At 56.6% G+C, this 13,715-nt stretch overlaps 7 protein-coding genes across 7 annotated transcripts; 5 read left to right on the top strand and 2 right to left on the bottom strand.

Annotated features, from left to right (window-relative positions):
- Window positions 1-146: 146 nt before the first annotated feature.
- Window positions 147-827, bottom strand: PG998_007862 (uncharacterized protein; the record flags this gene model as incomplete). The annotated part of the gene is made up of 3 exons (XM_066874678.1): window positions 147-259; window positions 334-482; window positions 517-827. The coding sequence occupies 3 exons, from the start codon at window positions 825-827 to the stop codon at window positions 147-149; spliced, it is 573 nt and encodes a 190-aa protein (XP_066730623.1).
- A 581-nt stretch (window positions 828-1,408) lies between these two features.
- On the top strand, window positions 1,409-2,637 carry PG998_007861 (uncharacterized protein; the record flags this gene model as incomplete). The annotated part of the gene is made up of 2 exons (XM_066874677.1): window positions 1,409-2,524; window positions 2,548-2,637. 2 exons carry the CDS (start codon window positions 1,409-1,411, stop codon window positions 2,635-2,637), a joined length of 1,206 nt encoding a protein of 401 aa, XP_066730622.1.
- Window positions 2,638-3,572: 935 nt separating this feature from the next.
- PG998_007860 (uncharacterized protein) lies at window positions 3,573-4,904 on the top strand (the record flags this gene model as incomplete). The annotated part of the gene is made up of 3 exons (XM_066874676.1): window positions 3,573-3,752; window positions 3,912-4,172; window positions 4,635-4,904. 3 exons carry the CDS (start codon window positions 3,573-3,575, stop codon window positions 4,902-4,904), a joined length of 711 nt encoding a protein of 236 aa, XP_066730621.1.
- Window positions 4,905-5,361: 457 nt separating this feature from the next.
- On the top strand, window positions 5,362-7,251 carry PG998_007859 (oligopeptide transporter; the record flags this gene model as incomplete). The annotated part of the gene is made up of 3 exons (XM_066874675.1): window positions 5,362-5,804; window positions 5,881-6,050; window positions 6,125-7,251. The coding sequence occupies 3 exons, from the start codon at window positions 5,362-5,364 to the stop codon at window positions 7,249-7,251; spliced, it is 1,740 nt and encodes a 579-aa protein (XP_066730620.1).
- A 1,187-nt stretch (window positions 7,252-8,438) lies between these two features.
- On the top strand, window positions 8,439-9,903 carry PG998_007858 (thiolase-like protein; the record flags this gene model as incomplete). The annotated part of the gene is made up of 2 exons (XM_066874674.1): window positions 8,439-8,572; window positions 8,643-9,903. 2 exons carry the CDS (start codon window positions 8,439-8,441, stop codon window positions 9,901-9,903), a joined length of 1,395 nt encoding a protein of 464 aa, XP_066730619.1.
- Window positions 9,904-10,238: 335 nt separating this feature from the next.
- Window positions 10,239-11,169, bottom strand: PG998_007857 (glycoside hydrolase family 61 protein; the record flags this gene model as incomplete). The annotated part of the gene is made up of 2 exons (XM_066874673.1): window positions 10,239-10,922; window positions 11,104-11,169. 2 exons carry the CDS (start codon window positions 11,167-11,169, stop codon window positions 10,239-10,241), a joined length of 750 nt encoding a protein of 249 aa, XP_066730618.1.
- A 768-nt stretch (window positions 11,170-11,937) lies between these two features.
- Window positions 11,938-13,697, top strand: PG998_007856 (general substrate transporter; the record flags this gene model as incomplete). The annotated part of the gene is made up of 5 exons (XM_066874672.1): window positions 11,938-12,014; window positions 12,078-12,399; window positions 12,467-13,233; window positions 13,311-13,440; window positions 13,497-13,697. The coding sequence occupies 5 exons, from the start codon at window positions 11,938-11,940 to the stop codon at window positions 13,695-13,697; spliced, it is 1,497 nt and encodes a 498-aa protein (XP_066730617.1).
- Between the last annotated feature and the right edge of the window lie 18 nt (window positions 13,698-13,715).

Here is a 13,715-nt window from a genome sequence, read left to right as displayed (position 1 = left end):
ATGGAGTATGGCGATGGGGAGACTGTTTGCTTTGACACAGTTCGTGTCGGACTTGCCTGGGTGCGATGTTCCAATGTACCATACATATACATAGCCCTGTACACATGAATCACGAAGAGACGCATTTACGGCGACTTTAGCTGCTATCAGAAGAACTTGACACCTTGCGAGTCGTCTTGTCCGAATATTTGTGCCTTGCCGCGCTTGACGAGCACTTGAAGTGCTTTCTGCAGCAGGTCGGGATCCAGACCGTGGAACGCTGCGCAGTATTAGTTGTCCCAGACCTCTGCAACCGAGGTTTCGGCAAAGACACGTAGTTATTCGAGCACTTACCGCTACCTCGAGTGTCCTCGCCCTGGGTCAACTCGTAAAGGGTCAGGACGGTGCCCTTTTGGGCCGTGTCGTCGACCCAGCCCTCGAGTTCCTTGGCCCACTCCTCGGGCGTCTTCCAGTAGATCCAAGCGACGTCGCCTCCCCCCTTCCTTGGCGGCGCCGTTGTCGCCGCCGGCTACAAACTCGGCGCGCCCCTCCTTGCGCATGAAGTCGAGGACCTCGCGGGCGTCGGCGGTGCTGAGGCGGCGGTTCAGGTTCCGGTTGTGGAACAGGTCATCGGCGCTGGCTCCGGCATTGCTGCTGCTGTTGTCGTTGTTGCCGGCAGCGGTGGCAGAGAGCGACAGCTTGTACAGCTTGTGGTGGGCGCAGTAACCCAGGATTAGCGACGACCATTTCTCGAGCTGGGCGCGGTGCGTGTTCACGTTGGTCTGGCGCGTGAAGAAGGGCGGGAAGTGGTACTCGCGCGGGAAGTCGAAGGAGTTGCTGGTGGTCATGTTTGCTTCGATTGCTGCCTCGTTAGGTGACAGGCGAAGAGAGGATGGGAGTGGGCAGCGGCAGCAGTGATGCCAACAGCGGCAGCAGTGATGCTAGCAGCCGGTAGGTAATTCAATCAGTGCCCAGCAGCCCGTCAGTAGTGGGGGTGGGGCACTGTGACTGGGCCGCTACAGGGTAGGCTACAGGGTAGGTACAAGTACGTACTTGCGGCCGGAGCTACCCTGGAAGAAATCCGTCTTATTATCAGGGGCTGGAGGCGCCCGTCTCGAAATTGGGCGACGATTCGCACACCACGTACCACGTCTTGGTCTTGCCAATTGACGACTATCGGAATTGACACTAAACGAGGGCCCATTGCGTCTTCCCCATCATTCCAAAGCCCTAGAGGCGTTCTTTGGCCCCAAGGGATGCGCGAAACATTGAACCCTGTAAGCCACCACAGACCGTACCTCAGCTTCCTTCCGACGTCTGGGCTTCCAGCACTGTGCGTGCACCTTCCACGGCTTGGGGACGCGTCGTCTGGGCGCTGCCTCTTCCTCCTCTGCACGACTTTCCATCTGTTCCCTGCACCCAGCCCACCATGAGGTCCGAGTACACGAAACGTATCTTCAATGGCAAAGAGAGATACCGTCATTCCCACCGGGGCGAGCCTGAGCCCGAGGCTTCCTTCTCGTTCTTCCCTCGCCTGCCCCCGGAGATCCGGGTCAAGATCTTCCTGGGCTTCCTGGAGCGTCACCGCATTATACAGGTCCGCCTGAGCCTCCCATCCCCGAATGCCGGAAGTGGAGAGACGGGGGACGGGGCCCCTCCTTACACCGCCCGCAATCACTTGGGTAATGTAGTCAGTGGCGACACCTACCGCATCTGTGCCTCCAAGTACCTCGCCCCGTCGGTGCTGTTCTCCGTAAGTCACGAGGCGAGAGACGTCGCACGCCGCTTCTACCGCGTCAAGGTCCCTTGTTACCTCTATCCTACGCAGGGCTCCATATTCCCCTTCCCCAAGCCGGACACCACCTTCCTCTACAACCCGGACTTCGACATCCTGCACATCCAGTACTTCTCCACTCTTCAGCTGCTGGTGGACTTCGTACACGATGTCAGGGCGCATGACCACAAGGGCATCGGCATCCTCAACCTGGCCTTGCACATCGACTGGGACAACTACACCGAGGAGGTCATCCGCGGGCCCGGGAAGACTGCCTTTACAGAAACACTCGAGACCCTGGCATCGATATGGTTCGAATTGACTGTGTATGCCGGAGCGCGTGTGAACCAGGTGCCAGGAGAGCGTGCCGATCAAGCGCCAGGAGAGTGTGCGGATCAAGCACCAGGAGAGCCCAGCGCCGACTTTCACTACAACCGCTCGGTTCCCCTCTATTCGGGAAGCAAGTCGTTCGATCGGCTGGCCAGGGACCCGAGAGACATCGACCCAGATCTAAAGCACGTCTGCCGAGGACGCATTGACTCGGGCTTCCACAAGTCCTACTGGCAGTCTCTGGTCAAGTCGTTCGGAGTCCAGAGGACCACACCCGTGGATATCCGCCTCATGGTTGGCGGCAGCATGTCGAAGCAAAACTTCGAAGTAGTCGATCGGAGGTCCCTCTGGAAGTTACTGGCTGAGCCATGGCGATGGAGTGGGCACCGCAAGAAGCCCGCGACCAACACGATCCCTGACAGGGGGTGGACACGGTTCTTGGTTGGTGGCTCTTCCCCCCGAAGCCATACCCGAGGCTGGGCACGAAGCCAGTGGTCGCGGAATCGATGGTTCTGTTATCGATGTTTCGGCTCATCGACCGGAACTCTGCGTAGTCGATCTGCCTTGAGGACGTTATCGGTAGTGGGAAGCACCTTGCGCAGAGGCTCGTGTACTTTTCCAGTAAAGAATCGCCATTCCTTGCTTGGTTTGACGGGTCCATCGGCTACATTGGCACTTCCTGTCCCGTTCGGCCTTCCCTTGGAGTATGCTGTGCACACGACCTCTAATACAGTTCTACCACGGAAAGCCGCTCTGAAGGGGCCAAGTCCAAATTGGGCAATTTTGGTGCAGCAACCTACTTGCTGGGAACGATCGGTTGACTACCTGGTCAATCAGGTGTCGAGGCGATTATCAATGCGGTGCCTTGAGTCGGTTTCATGAGCGGGTTTTCTTGGTATTCCATCTACCTTTGCGGCATCCTAAGCTCTGGTAGCAGCACCTAGCTCGATGGTGGCACCAAAGAAGGTTGGGACGCCAAGTCGATCAACCGGGTCCTAGATGGATGGGAGCCTGCTCCGGTTCGGTGATGTTCAGCCCAGAGACCCTAGGGATGGATACATGCTTACATATATACGACCTGGTCAACTGGGCGGGAAGCGATATTTTAGTTTTCGATTTGCGTTGAACAACATGGATTATTTCAATATCTATACGAGGTTCTCAGTATACTGCCTGTTGAACCACACAACTTGAGCTACGCACTTGTCTGATGATTGCCGGATATCATGTATCAACCAACCTTGCTAGGCACTGATCGGGCCTTGGCCTAGTTGTTATAGCTTCTATTTCGTGACTGTTCATTGATCGCTGGTGCCACAAGGGTTGGCGGCTGTCCTGATTGTCAATTGTAGCCCTGGGTACATATGCTAAGGGACTGGATCCAAGTCGTCCATGTCCAGTTCTCAACCCCTATGCCAACTTACACGATTGCTCTCACCTCTTCCCACAAGCCCCTATTGCCCAATCTTTGAGTGTAACCAACATCATAATGCGCTTTCTCGGTAGCCTCGCGATATTCCTGGCCACGGCCCAAGCTGCCGTGACGGCGGATAACATTATCACGACATTAAATGCCTTCAAAGACGCAGCGACAGAATTGCAGGATGATGGACGACAGGTGGACGCGGAAAGCTGCGTCTCCTTTGAGAAAGACCAAGGGCCATTAAGTGTACGTATGTCACGATACAAGCATCGGATGTCCTCCTTGTCCGGAGCTCGCCAGTCCCACCAGCGTTTGTACCAGTCCATTTGATTCAACCAGCCGTTTTCTGTATATACATGCCTAGGTTCCACAACCAAAAGTTGACTCTCCACGCCTCTTTTTCAGGTCTGCGTAAAGACCTTCGACAGCGCCGTTCAGCAACTCACCGAGTTCGCGGGATCGCTGGGTGGCTCCCCCGACTACTGCGCAGGACCGCAGGCTAACGACATCCTCGAGGCTTACGCTGGCTTTGTGGACGCACACCAACGGCTCTTCAACATACTGTCTCACAAGGCCGCCGAGATAGCCGAGGTCCGCAAGAATATCTACCCGGCGGCCGGCGGCGCCGTAGTCACGTCGCTGACCGACGTGAAGAGAATCGCCACGGTAAGAACCACCCCCTCAACCACCCCCCGCCTACCCCAAAAGCCTGGCTAACAGGTATGGTGTTGTCTTTTGGGGGGAGTGTAGTCTATGGCTGGCTTTATGGATGGCCACCTACCTTGCAAGAAACACGGCATTCAAAAGGAGAGTGACAAAATGAGCAGATCCATGGGGATTTGTATGAGGAAGTGGAAGAAGGTCTGCGGCAAAGATTGTGGGAAAGCCTGATACGACTAGAAGACAGCATGGACTTCAGCTGTCAAGTGTGTCAAAGACATGTATGTATGATGGGAAAGTGGCAATGGACCAATTGTTGGCTTAGCTTGAGCTGTCAAGCCTCTGAATCCGGGGAACAACCGTTGATCACATGTGGTCGGCGTTGATGGTTCGCGTGATCAATGGCAGGCAACGCATGTTCGTATTTCTGGGCGTTGGCGTCCCAAGCAATCAAATTCTCCTTTTCAGGAATGTCCCAAGACCCAATCGCGCGGCCAAGTGTCTGGTTTCCAAAATTTAGGGGGCGGCCAAGATCTCGGCGGCCCCGCCTACATTGGACTGTACGACCTTGGCCAGGCTCGGCGCCGAGACATGGCGGCCAACCTTATCCCTAGAATCCATAGGCGATACGGGACTCGGCATGGCTGGGCAATGGAGCCGAGAAATTGGACTGCCACCCGCCTCCGGGAATTGACCTCTCACCAGGTGCCGTTGGTCGAAGTGGCGAGTCTAGGCTAAAGTGACAAGCTGGAACCAAGACAAGACTAAGGAGCCCAGTGGCCAGTTTCCAAGCATCCCAAGAACGCTGCGACCTGCCCATATCGGTCAAGCTCTTAAGTTGTTGCGTCCTTCTAGAGCCGGGTATCCATGGCTGCACCGACGATTCCGCCGTCGAGGGGGTTCGAACGGAAGGCCGCAGGTCTTGGACCTTCTCGAAAAGTGAAAGCTGACAGGGCCCAAGGCGGCCGATTGGTCGAGATGGGTTGTTATCTCTTGCCCGTGGCGAGGCAGAGATACCGAGGTGCTGGGACCAGAGTCGCATATAACTTCGCGCGTGGTCGCCGTTTCCCCCATGGCCAAGCTTGAACCTGCATCCTGTCCATCCGTAACTCTACTCAGCCTTGTTACGCCTCGGCACACACCAAGTTAGACTTTCAAGAGAGGCCCTGGCAGTTTCGGGCTAACAGAGTCGACCATGGCCGCCGCACCAGCTATGCAGGACGACATCCTGGCCAAGGCCGCCGTGCCGAGCGCCACGCTGCAGGGCACTGAGATGGAAACGGCGAAGGAAACTTCGTTCGTCGCCGAGCACAGCACCACCTCCGAGGGCTTCGACTCGTACGAGACGCCCAGCGAGGAGGAGATGCAAACCCTCCGCCGTGTCTCGGGCAAGATCAACTGGAGCATCTACACCATCGCCTTTGCCGAGCTCTGCGAACGCTTCAGCTACTACGGCTCGTACGTCCTGTACAGCAACTTTGTGAGAAATGCGCGCCCGCCGGGAAGCCGCACTGGCGCGCTGGTCCCCGGCGTGGACGAGAACGAATACCTCCCTGGCGCCTTGGGCATGGGGATGAAGGCTGCTCAGGCCATTAGTCTTGTTAACCAATTCTGGGCGTATATGATGCCTTTGTTTGGGTGAGTCTCTCTTTATTTGTATCCCCCCCCATGTCGAGTATAGCAGGAACCAAGATAGCTGACAGACCAAAAACAGTGCCTGGCTTGCCGATGCCAAGTATGGTCGATACAAAGTGATTCACATTGCTATCGCCGTTGGCATGCTAGCACATGTGCTCTTGACTATTGGGGCAGCACCCGCCGTCCTGGATTCAGGCGAAGCAGCATTTGCACCCTTTTTCCTTGGACTCTTTACCCTGTGCTGTGGTACGGGCCTCTTCAAGGCAAACATTGCCCCCTACTGGCGGAACAAAACCAGGACATTCACATGCGTGTCGAAGTTCAAAAGGGGAAGAGGGTGATTGTTGACCCGGCCGTAACCAACTCGAGAATCTTCTTGTGGTTCTATTTCGCCATCAACGTCGGCGCCGTGGTCGGTCAGGTATCCATGGTCTTCGTGGAGAAGTACCATAGTTTCTGGCTGGCCTTCTTCTTGCCTACCATCCTCTTCCTGTTCGCGCCCTTGGTGCTCTGGAGCAACCGAAAGCACTACCGGCTGACGCCCCCGACCGGGTCTGTCTTGAGCAAGTTCCTCAGGATGTTCATGTACGCGACTAAGAAATCACCGTCCATCTTCAAGATCAACTGGGAGCTGGCCAAGCCCAGCAACGTGCCCGCAGAGCAGCGGCCGGACTGGATGACTTACGATGACGCTTGGGTGGACGAGGTGCGCCGCGGTCTTCTGGCTTGCCGCGTCTTCTTGTTCCTGCCCATTTTCTTCCTCGCCTACAACCAGATGAGCAACAACTTGACGGCGCAAGCCGGGTCCATGAGGCTGGACGGTGCGCCCAACGACGTCATCCAGAACCTGAACCCGCTGAGCATCATCGTCATGATCCCGCTCCTGGACCACGGCCTCTACCCGCTGTTCCGCAAGATGGGCTTCAACTTCACGCCCATCCGCCGGATGACGACGGGTTTCTTCTTCGCCATGTTCGCCATGATCGCGGCGGCGGTGATGCAGCACGTCATCTACTCGCGCCACCCGTGCGGCAAGTACGCGACCGAGTGCGGCGGGGCCATTGACCTGAACGTGTGGGCGCAGTCGCTGCCCTACGTGCTCGTGGGCCTGGCCGAGATCTTCACCAACGTCACGTCGATGGAGTACGCGTTCAGCAAGGCGCCCGAGAACATGAAGTCGCTCGTCATGTCGGTCAACCTGTTCATGTCGGCCATCTCGGCAGCGCTGGGCCAGGCCTTCGTGCCTATGACGACGGACCCGCTGCTGGTCTGGAACTACGTGACCACGGCGGCCATCTCGCTCGTGGGCGGCATCGTGTTCTGGATCTGCTTCCGCCACCTCGACGCCGAGGAGGACCAGCTCAACTCGCTCAAGAAGACCGAGTTCGTGGGCGACGTGCAGCCCAATGCGGCGGGGGCGGCCCACGGCAAGGAGGTCGCACCATAAGCTGCACTGGGTTGATTCACAGGAACGCTACGTTCGTAAGATAATGTATGGTGTTGTATGTTTGAGAAAGCCGAGTCGGCGACGACACGGGTGTAATGTACCGAGTCACCCGCCTGGCCCGGCGAGAGATACAGTTGGATATATGTTTACATTCTGCCAATGCCACTCCTTGTCCTCCCTCCCTCGCGACTCGTCTCCGTGTGCGAGTGTGATAGTAAGACGCCGTTCTATTGGTGCACCCATAACAGCCGTCGCTTTCTGATGTTGAAGGAACGAATGATGAATCAAGGCAATCCAAGTCACATGCCAATTATATAGCACAAGTGCATACGTACGGAGCACAGGTCGTCCACAGGCTGGTCTTTTGTTCCAGTTTCAATAGTTTGGCAGTCCCATCCGGCAGATTGGAGGAGGAAGGAGGCACTGAAGACACTGCCGTGGGCCAGGCGCTTTTATGGATCTGGAGGGGGGACTGGCCGACTGTGGGCCGACTGGTCCAGGCGCTAGAAGCCAGGTTTAGCAGCACCGAGAGTTTGGCACAGGCACAGGCACAGGCACAGTGCAGGCAGACTCAGGCACGCTCAGGTACGCTCAGGTACCCCTCCATTCTCCCTTATCTTCTCCGCCCCTCGCCTGGAACCCGATTGTCCGTCCGTAGCAGCCTGTAAGAGTCCAATTGCTTGCTGGCCGTCCTCCGTGTGGTACCTACTACCTACAATAAAGACACACAGACACACAGACACAGACACAGACACGGGGGGCCGAGGTGGGTTGCATCTTCCATTGAAAGCCGCAACACGGGGTTTCCACAGCGTCACGTTGATGTTGATATGATGGCATATATTTCCGTCCGGTGCATGATGAAACTGAGCCAACCGCGGCTACGTGTCACAGCCCCGGCAGCTGCTCCCCCGGTTACGTATTGGCTTGCTTCTTTCTACACCTTCTCTCTCCCCGTCCTGCCTAGCTTGAACACGGCCATCGCGTCCCCTCGTTTACCCTTTCCAGTAATAAGTAAGCTTAGCTCCGTCACAAGCTTCCCAACCCGCCAAGCGTCGCCTTCATTGCCCCCAACCATCTATATCCGCAGACGTACCACGATCATTCTACATTTCCAATTTCTCTTTCGCCCACTTCTTGCACTTTCGTAGGAGCAGAGTTTCGGTTCGGCGCGAAACCTTGACGCCATGGCCATCCCCGACAATTCCTTCGGCGAATTGGGCCTTGCCATTACTGGTATTGGCAGCAAGTATCCCCCGTATGGCCTCAAGCCAGAGGAGGTCCAGAAGCTGGCTGATGGCTACTATCCTGACTCGGCGGCGTAAGTTCAACCTGGCCCCCAGAGCCAGCCTGGACACACCAGATCCAATCCTGACAGCCACGGTGTATAGCATGAAGAAGGTCCTTTCCATCAATCGCTTTACCGGCATCGAATCGCGATCCTCCATTGGTACCTCGGACCATCCTATCGTCAACAAGCCCGAAGCGCCTTCCATACGTGAGCTACATGAAACTTTCATGTCCGACGGTGTTCCGTTGGCCATTGAGGCCTCGAGGAAAGCCATTGCCGAAGCTCGAATCGACCTCTCCGAGATCACCCATATCGTCGCGACCACCTGTACGGACAGCGCAAACCCTGGCTTCGACCACTTCGTAGCCAAGGGGCTTGGCATACGCCACCAGATAGAGAAGGTTCTTCTCCACGGCGTGGGGTGCAGTGGCGGCCTCGCAGCTTTGCGCATAGCGGGCGGTTTGGCGCTAGGCCACACGATGCGACGGAAACCTGCCCGTATTCTGTGCGTAGCTCTGGAAGTGAGTACGACAATGGTGCGCAGCGAGCTGAACAGCATCAACGAGCTTCAAGAAACGAGGATAGGGGTCTGCTTGTTTTCGGATTGCGGTAGCGCCGTCGTTCTCAGCAACGGAATCGGCGAGCAGAAGGCAGAGCCCGTCTTCAACCTCCTAGGCTGGGAGCACAAGATCATTGCGGATACCGAAGGCGACTTGGGTTTCGACGTGGACCCTGTGGGCTGGAAGGTGGTTCTGTCACCGCGCGTACCACAGATAGCCGCCGAGTCTCTGGCGCCGACGTTTGCCGAGCTCATGGCAGACGTCCCGAACATGCCCAAGGAGTACCAAATCCCCGCCGACTTCGACTGGGCTATGCACCCGGGCGGTGCTACCATCCTGACAGGAGCGGAGAAGGCCGTGTCCTTAACACCCGAGCACATGCGCGCCTCCTATGACACGTACATGAACCACGGGAACTCGAGTTCGGCGACCATCTTTAGTGTCCTGGATCGGTTAAGGAGCAAGGAGATGGATGCGCTCGCGCCCGGTGGCCGTGTGCGCGATTACGTGGTCGGTTGCGCCTTCGGTCCGGGGATCTCGGTCGAGATGTGCATGATGAAGCGAAATATGGGGGCGTCCCGAGGGTTGGGTGGGATGCAAACCCCGCCAGAGACGGAAAGCGAAGGAAGCCGAAGCGAGGGCGAAGAGGACACTGATTGGGCGAGCGTGGACCCGAAGGAGTCAGCACCGGACACGCCCGAACCCGAGACGGTAGGAGCTCGAAATGGGGCGGTGCTATCACCACCGGCAACAGACGATGGTTTCATCACCGAAGCTTTGGCTGGCGTGGAACTGGATTAGTAAAGGGGGCGCAAGAGCAAAAGAAAAGCCCCGGGCACAATCTGCGTACAAGTTTTGGCACGGCGTTGGGGCGGCGATAAACATGCCGGGTCACTGTCTAGATTTCTGTAGTAATTAATCGACGCCAAGTCGTCTTGAACAAAACCCGAGTACGCAAGGCCACAATGATGATTTGGAAGGGGTCCGCTATTTCCAACTTGTCTGATTGAGATGTACATCTGCCCGCCCGCATACATACGATGGCTTATACTGCCGAGACTTGACCCTTGCTTTGGATTCAGATTGCACTATCTAGGGCAGGCTACGATCCCGGCATCTTCACGCAGACTTCGCGCTTAGCATTGGATGACGGGGATGTTCCCCGGCGCACTGTATGCCTTGCCACCGTTGTCGGGCTGGCCCATGGGGCCGTAGATGTTAGTGAGAATGCTCGGGTCGTCCTGCCTGTAGGCGCCCGGGAAGCTGACGGTCGAAGAAGGGGTGAAAGAACCGGATCCCGTGACGCGGATATTGGCGCACGACACGTAGAACTGGGCGCCCATGCGGGTCTTGGCTGAGTGCAGGGCCAGCACCTCGACGCGCAGCAGGTAGTCGCCCGGGGCCACGCACTGCGGCAGCGCGAACTCGACCCAGCCGTTCTTGGCGATCAGGTTGTCGACCCCCCACTTGCGGCTGCCCGTGTCGAACGTGTCCTCCCAGACCTTGAACCACTTGAGGCCCGTCTTGGCCGCCGTCGCCGCGGACCCGTCCGCCACCTTCGCCAGCCACGCCGTCACGGGCCCCTTGTGCGACTTGGCGATCGGGTTGTCCGGGTCGCCCTGGAACTGCGCCCCGCCGATGACGTGCTGGAACCACGCGCCGACCTTGTCGCCCGCCGCGACGCTGATCACCTGATTCGAGGTGCTGCCCGGCTTCTGGCAGATGATGTCACTGCTCGTCACGTCGTAGACCGGGTTGTTGTCGCGCGGCGCCCGGAGACCCACGAGCGAGCCCTGGTCTTTCCCGTTGATGGAGACTTTCTAAGAGACGGGAAAAGGGGTGAGCTGAGTGTATCTTTCCGGGTGCCTAGTATACGTCTGTCTGGTGGCCGCGGCAGCAAGGGAGGAGTCATGTTTAGGAGTCATGTTTGTGTTCCAAAAAAAAGGGGGGGGGGGAGAAGAAATCAGGTTTGCTGAAACCGCTCAAGGAGGCAACTCTTACCTGGAAGATGCAGTGGGCGTTGGCCAAAAGGCCAGAGACCAATGTGGCGATGAGACTGAGCTTCATGTTTCTCGCAGTGCTTCCAGAGACCTGGCGAAGCAACAATAAGGCCGATGGTTGAGGAATAAGCTCTACAGACAGTCGCGTGGCGGGCTGCTGCTTTATATGTATACGACACCGAACCAGTGTCACATCATGTTGATGGATTGCCATACAGAAGCCACCTAAGTGCCGGACAAGGTCGGGCTGGGAGGACCCGTGCCAAGGGCTGCTTGCCTTGCTGTACTCGGCAGGCTCTGCTATGGGAATCCGGTGGGAAGGGATGCAGTGATCTTACACATGACGAAAAACCAATCTATGCCAATATGCTGGAGACGTGTGTCTGGTTCGTTCGGCGATTTTACGGAATCTGGGCTATTATAGGCTATTTTGCCTGGCGTCGTCTGCAGAGACAAGACAAGCATGCAGATTGGCCGGCACTTGCTTCCCCAGGTTCTCTTTTCGGTCCCAGATAAACGAGGTGGCAGGTAAAACGCCGATTGGGAATGCTGCACGGCAAGTAATGCTTTTCTGTGTTTGCCCTGGCGTACAACTTCCCCTCGTGTTATTCCACGACTAGATCAAGCAAGCACTTGGCTCCCCACAGCCCCAGTCTGCGATTCCCCGTGGGGTTGTGACCGAAGCTGTATCGTCACCCCTGTCGACTTCCGTCTATAGTGCGGGGGTGCCGGGCTGTAGAATCCCGTTCAGTAGAGACGATCGGGCTCAACCATTTCCTACTGTATCATCACTATATGAGATACCAATCAGAGCATTGGGAAGCGACTACGCAAGATGGCGAAACACGAGGTTTTCAGCAGGACCTTTCTTACTTCCATATTCCTCGGAATAGGAGGGTTTCTGTACGGCTAGTAGGTCGACCCTTGCGTCGTAGACCATGTCCAAGCAGCGCCTTCACGCTTACCATTCCCTAGTGATTCGGGTATCATCACCCCCAGCCTTGCGCTGAGATCATTCAATCAATACTTTGGCAACCCAGATCCCTCCTTACGTGGTGCTATTGTCTCTATATACCAGGCTGGGGCATGGTTCGGCAGCGCCTCGGTGGGACTCACCAGTGACCGCTTCGGAAGGCGGAAGGCCATTCTCTTTGGATGCATCTGGGGGGTCGTGGGAGGAGCCATCATGGCTGGCGCAGCGCACGTTGCTATGCTCGTCCTGGGCCGTCTCTTGGTGGGATTTGCCGTCGGGACCATCACGGGTGTTGCTCCCGTCTATGCTGCTGAGATCGCCAAGGTATTTCGACTTGCAGCCGGAACCTGATATGAGGACACACGGTGGCTAACAAGCCCGCTGCATGTAGACCCATGAGCGAGCTAGACTCACTGCAGTGAACCAGATGATGGTCGCTTGGGGTTTCTTCATTGCACTCTGGACCGGTGTTGGCGAAGGCAAGTGGAATAACCCCAACCAATGGAGACTCGGGTTCGCCATCCAAGGGGTTCCGGCTCTACTGCTCGCAGCCGGTGTGCTGTTCCTCAACGAGTCGCCCAGGTGGCTGCTCCTCAAAGGCCGCACCGAAGAGGCCGAGATCGCGTTTCGAAATTACCACTACAGCCACGCCGAAGACGACGAGTGGTGCCGTTCCGAATTTGCCCTGATGCAAGCGAACATTGCCGAAGAAGTCAGAACACAGCACCAGCTTTCTTGGGGACATCTACTCAAAACGCCGGCTTTCAGGAGGCGGCTTTTCGTGGGATCCTTCGTATGGGCTGCCGCCATGCTGGCTGGCATCTCTTTTGTGCAATATTTCCAGACTGCTATCTACGCCACCCTCCAGTACAACGAGAGCCAGCAGCTGCTCATCAGCGGTCTATATGGCACCGTTGGTCCAATAGCCTGCATCGCCTCGTTGTTCTTTGTCGACCGCGTGCCTCGAAAAGCGATCCTGGTATCTAGTTCTGCTCTTCTTTCGCTATGCTTCCTCATCATTACCGTTATAGCCGCTGTCTTCCCCGCCCAACCCGGCATGCCCACAAATGCCGCCGCGCAACGCGGCCTGATAGCCTGCATTTTTGCCGTTTCAGCCAACTATTCGGCACTGCTCGGACCGATGACCTGGATTATACCGTCAGTTATCCTGCCCTTGGCCTTTGCAGCCCATTGTCCGCATATCAATACCAACATTGCTAAAACTCGCACTGCAGTCCCGAGGTCTTCACTACCGAGCTCCGAGCAAAAGCGAATGCCATCGTACAAGTCATACATTACTCGATAAGCCTAATCATTACGCAGTGCTCCCCTATTGCCCTAGCTGCTGTAGGTTGGAAGTACTACGTATGTCAAAAGATCCGATCCCAGGTAGAAATAAGCAGTAACTGACGCCACTCTAGATAATGTTTATCGCCACAAATGCTCTCTGTGCAGTCGTATTCTTTGTCGCATATCCGGAGACGAAGGGCAAGTCCTTGGAAGAGATTGCTGATATCTTCGGAGACGTAGATACAGTACACACATGTGACATTGAAACGGTGAAGGAGAAAGCTACAGTCAAGACGGACGAGTACCGACGCAGCCGGGAAAGCCTTGCGTAAGCTGGTTTGACCTCCTGA

This window comes from Apiospora kogelbergensis (genome assembly GCF_038363985.1).
Source record: "Apiospora kogelbergensis strain CBS 113332 chromosome Unknown utg000005l_segment0_segment0, whole genome shotgun sequence".
NCBI classification, from domain to species: Eukaryota; Fungi; Ascomycota; class Sordariomycetes; order Amphisphaeriales; family Apiosporaceae; genus Apiospora; species Apiospora kogelbergensis.
Note: the sequence above shows the minus strand (reverse complement) of the source record. Positions and strands in the feature narration are given on the sequence as shown.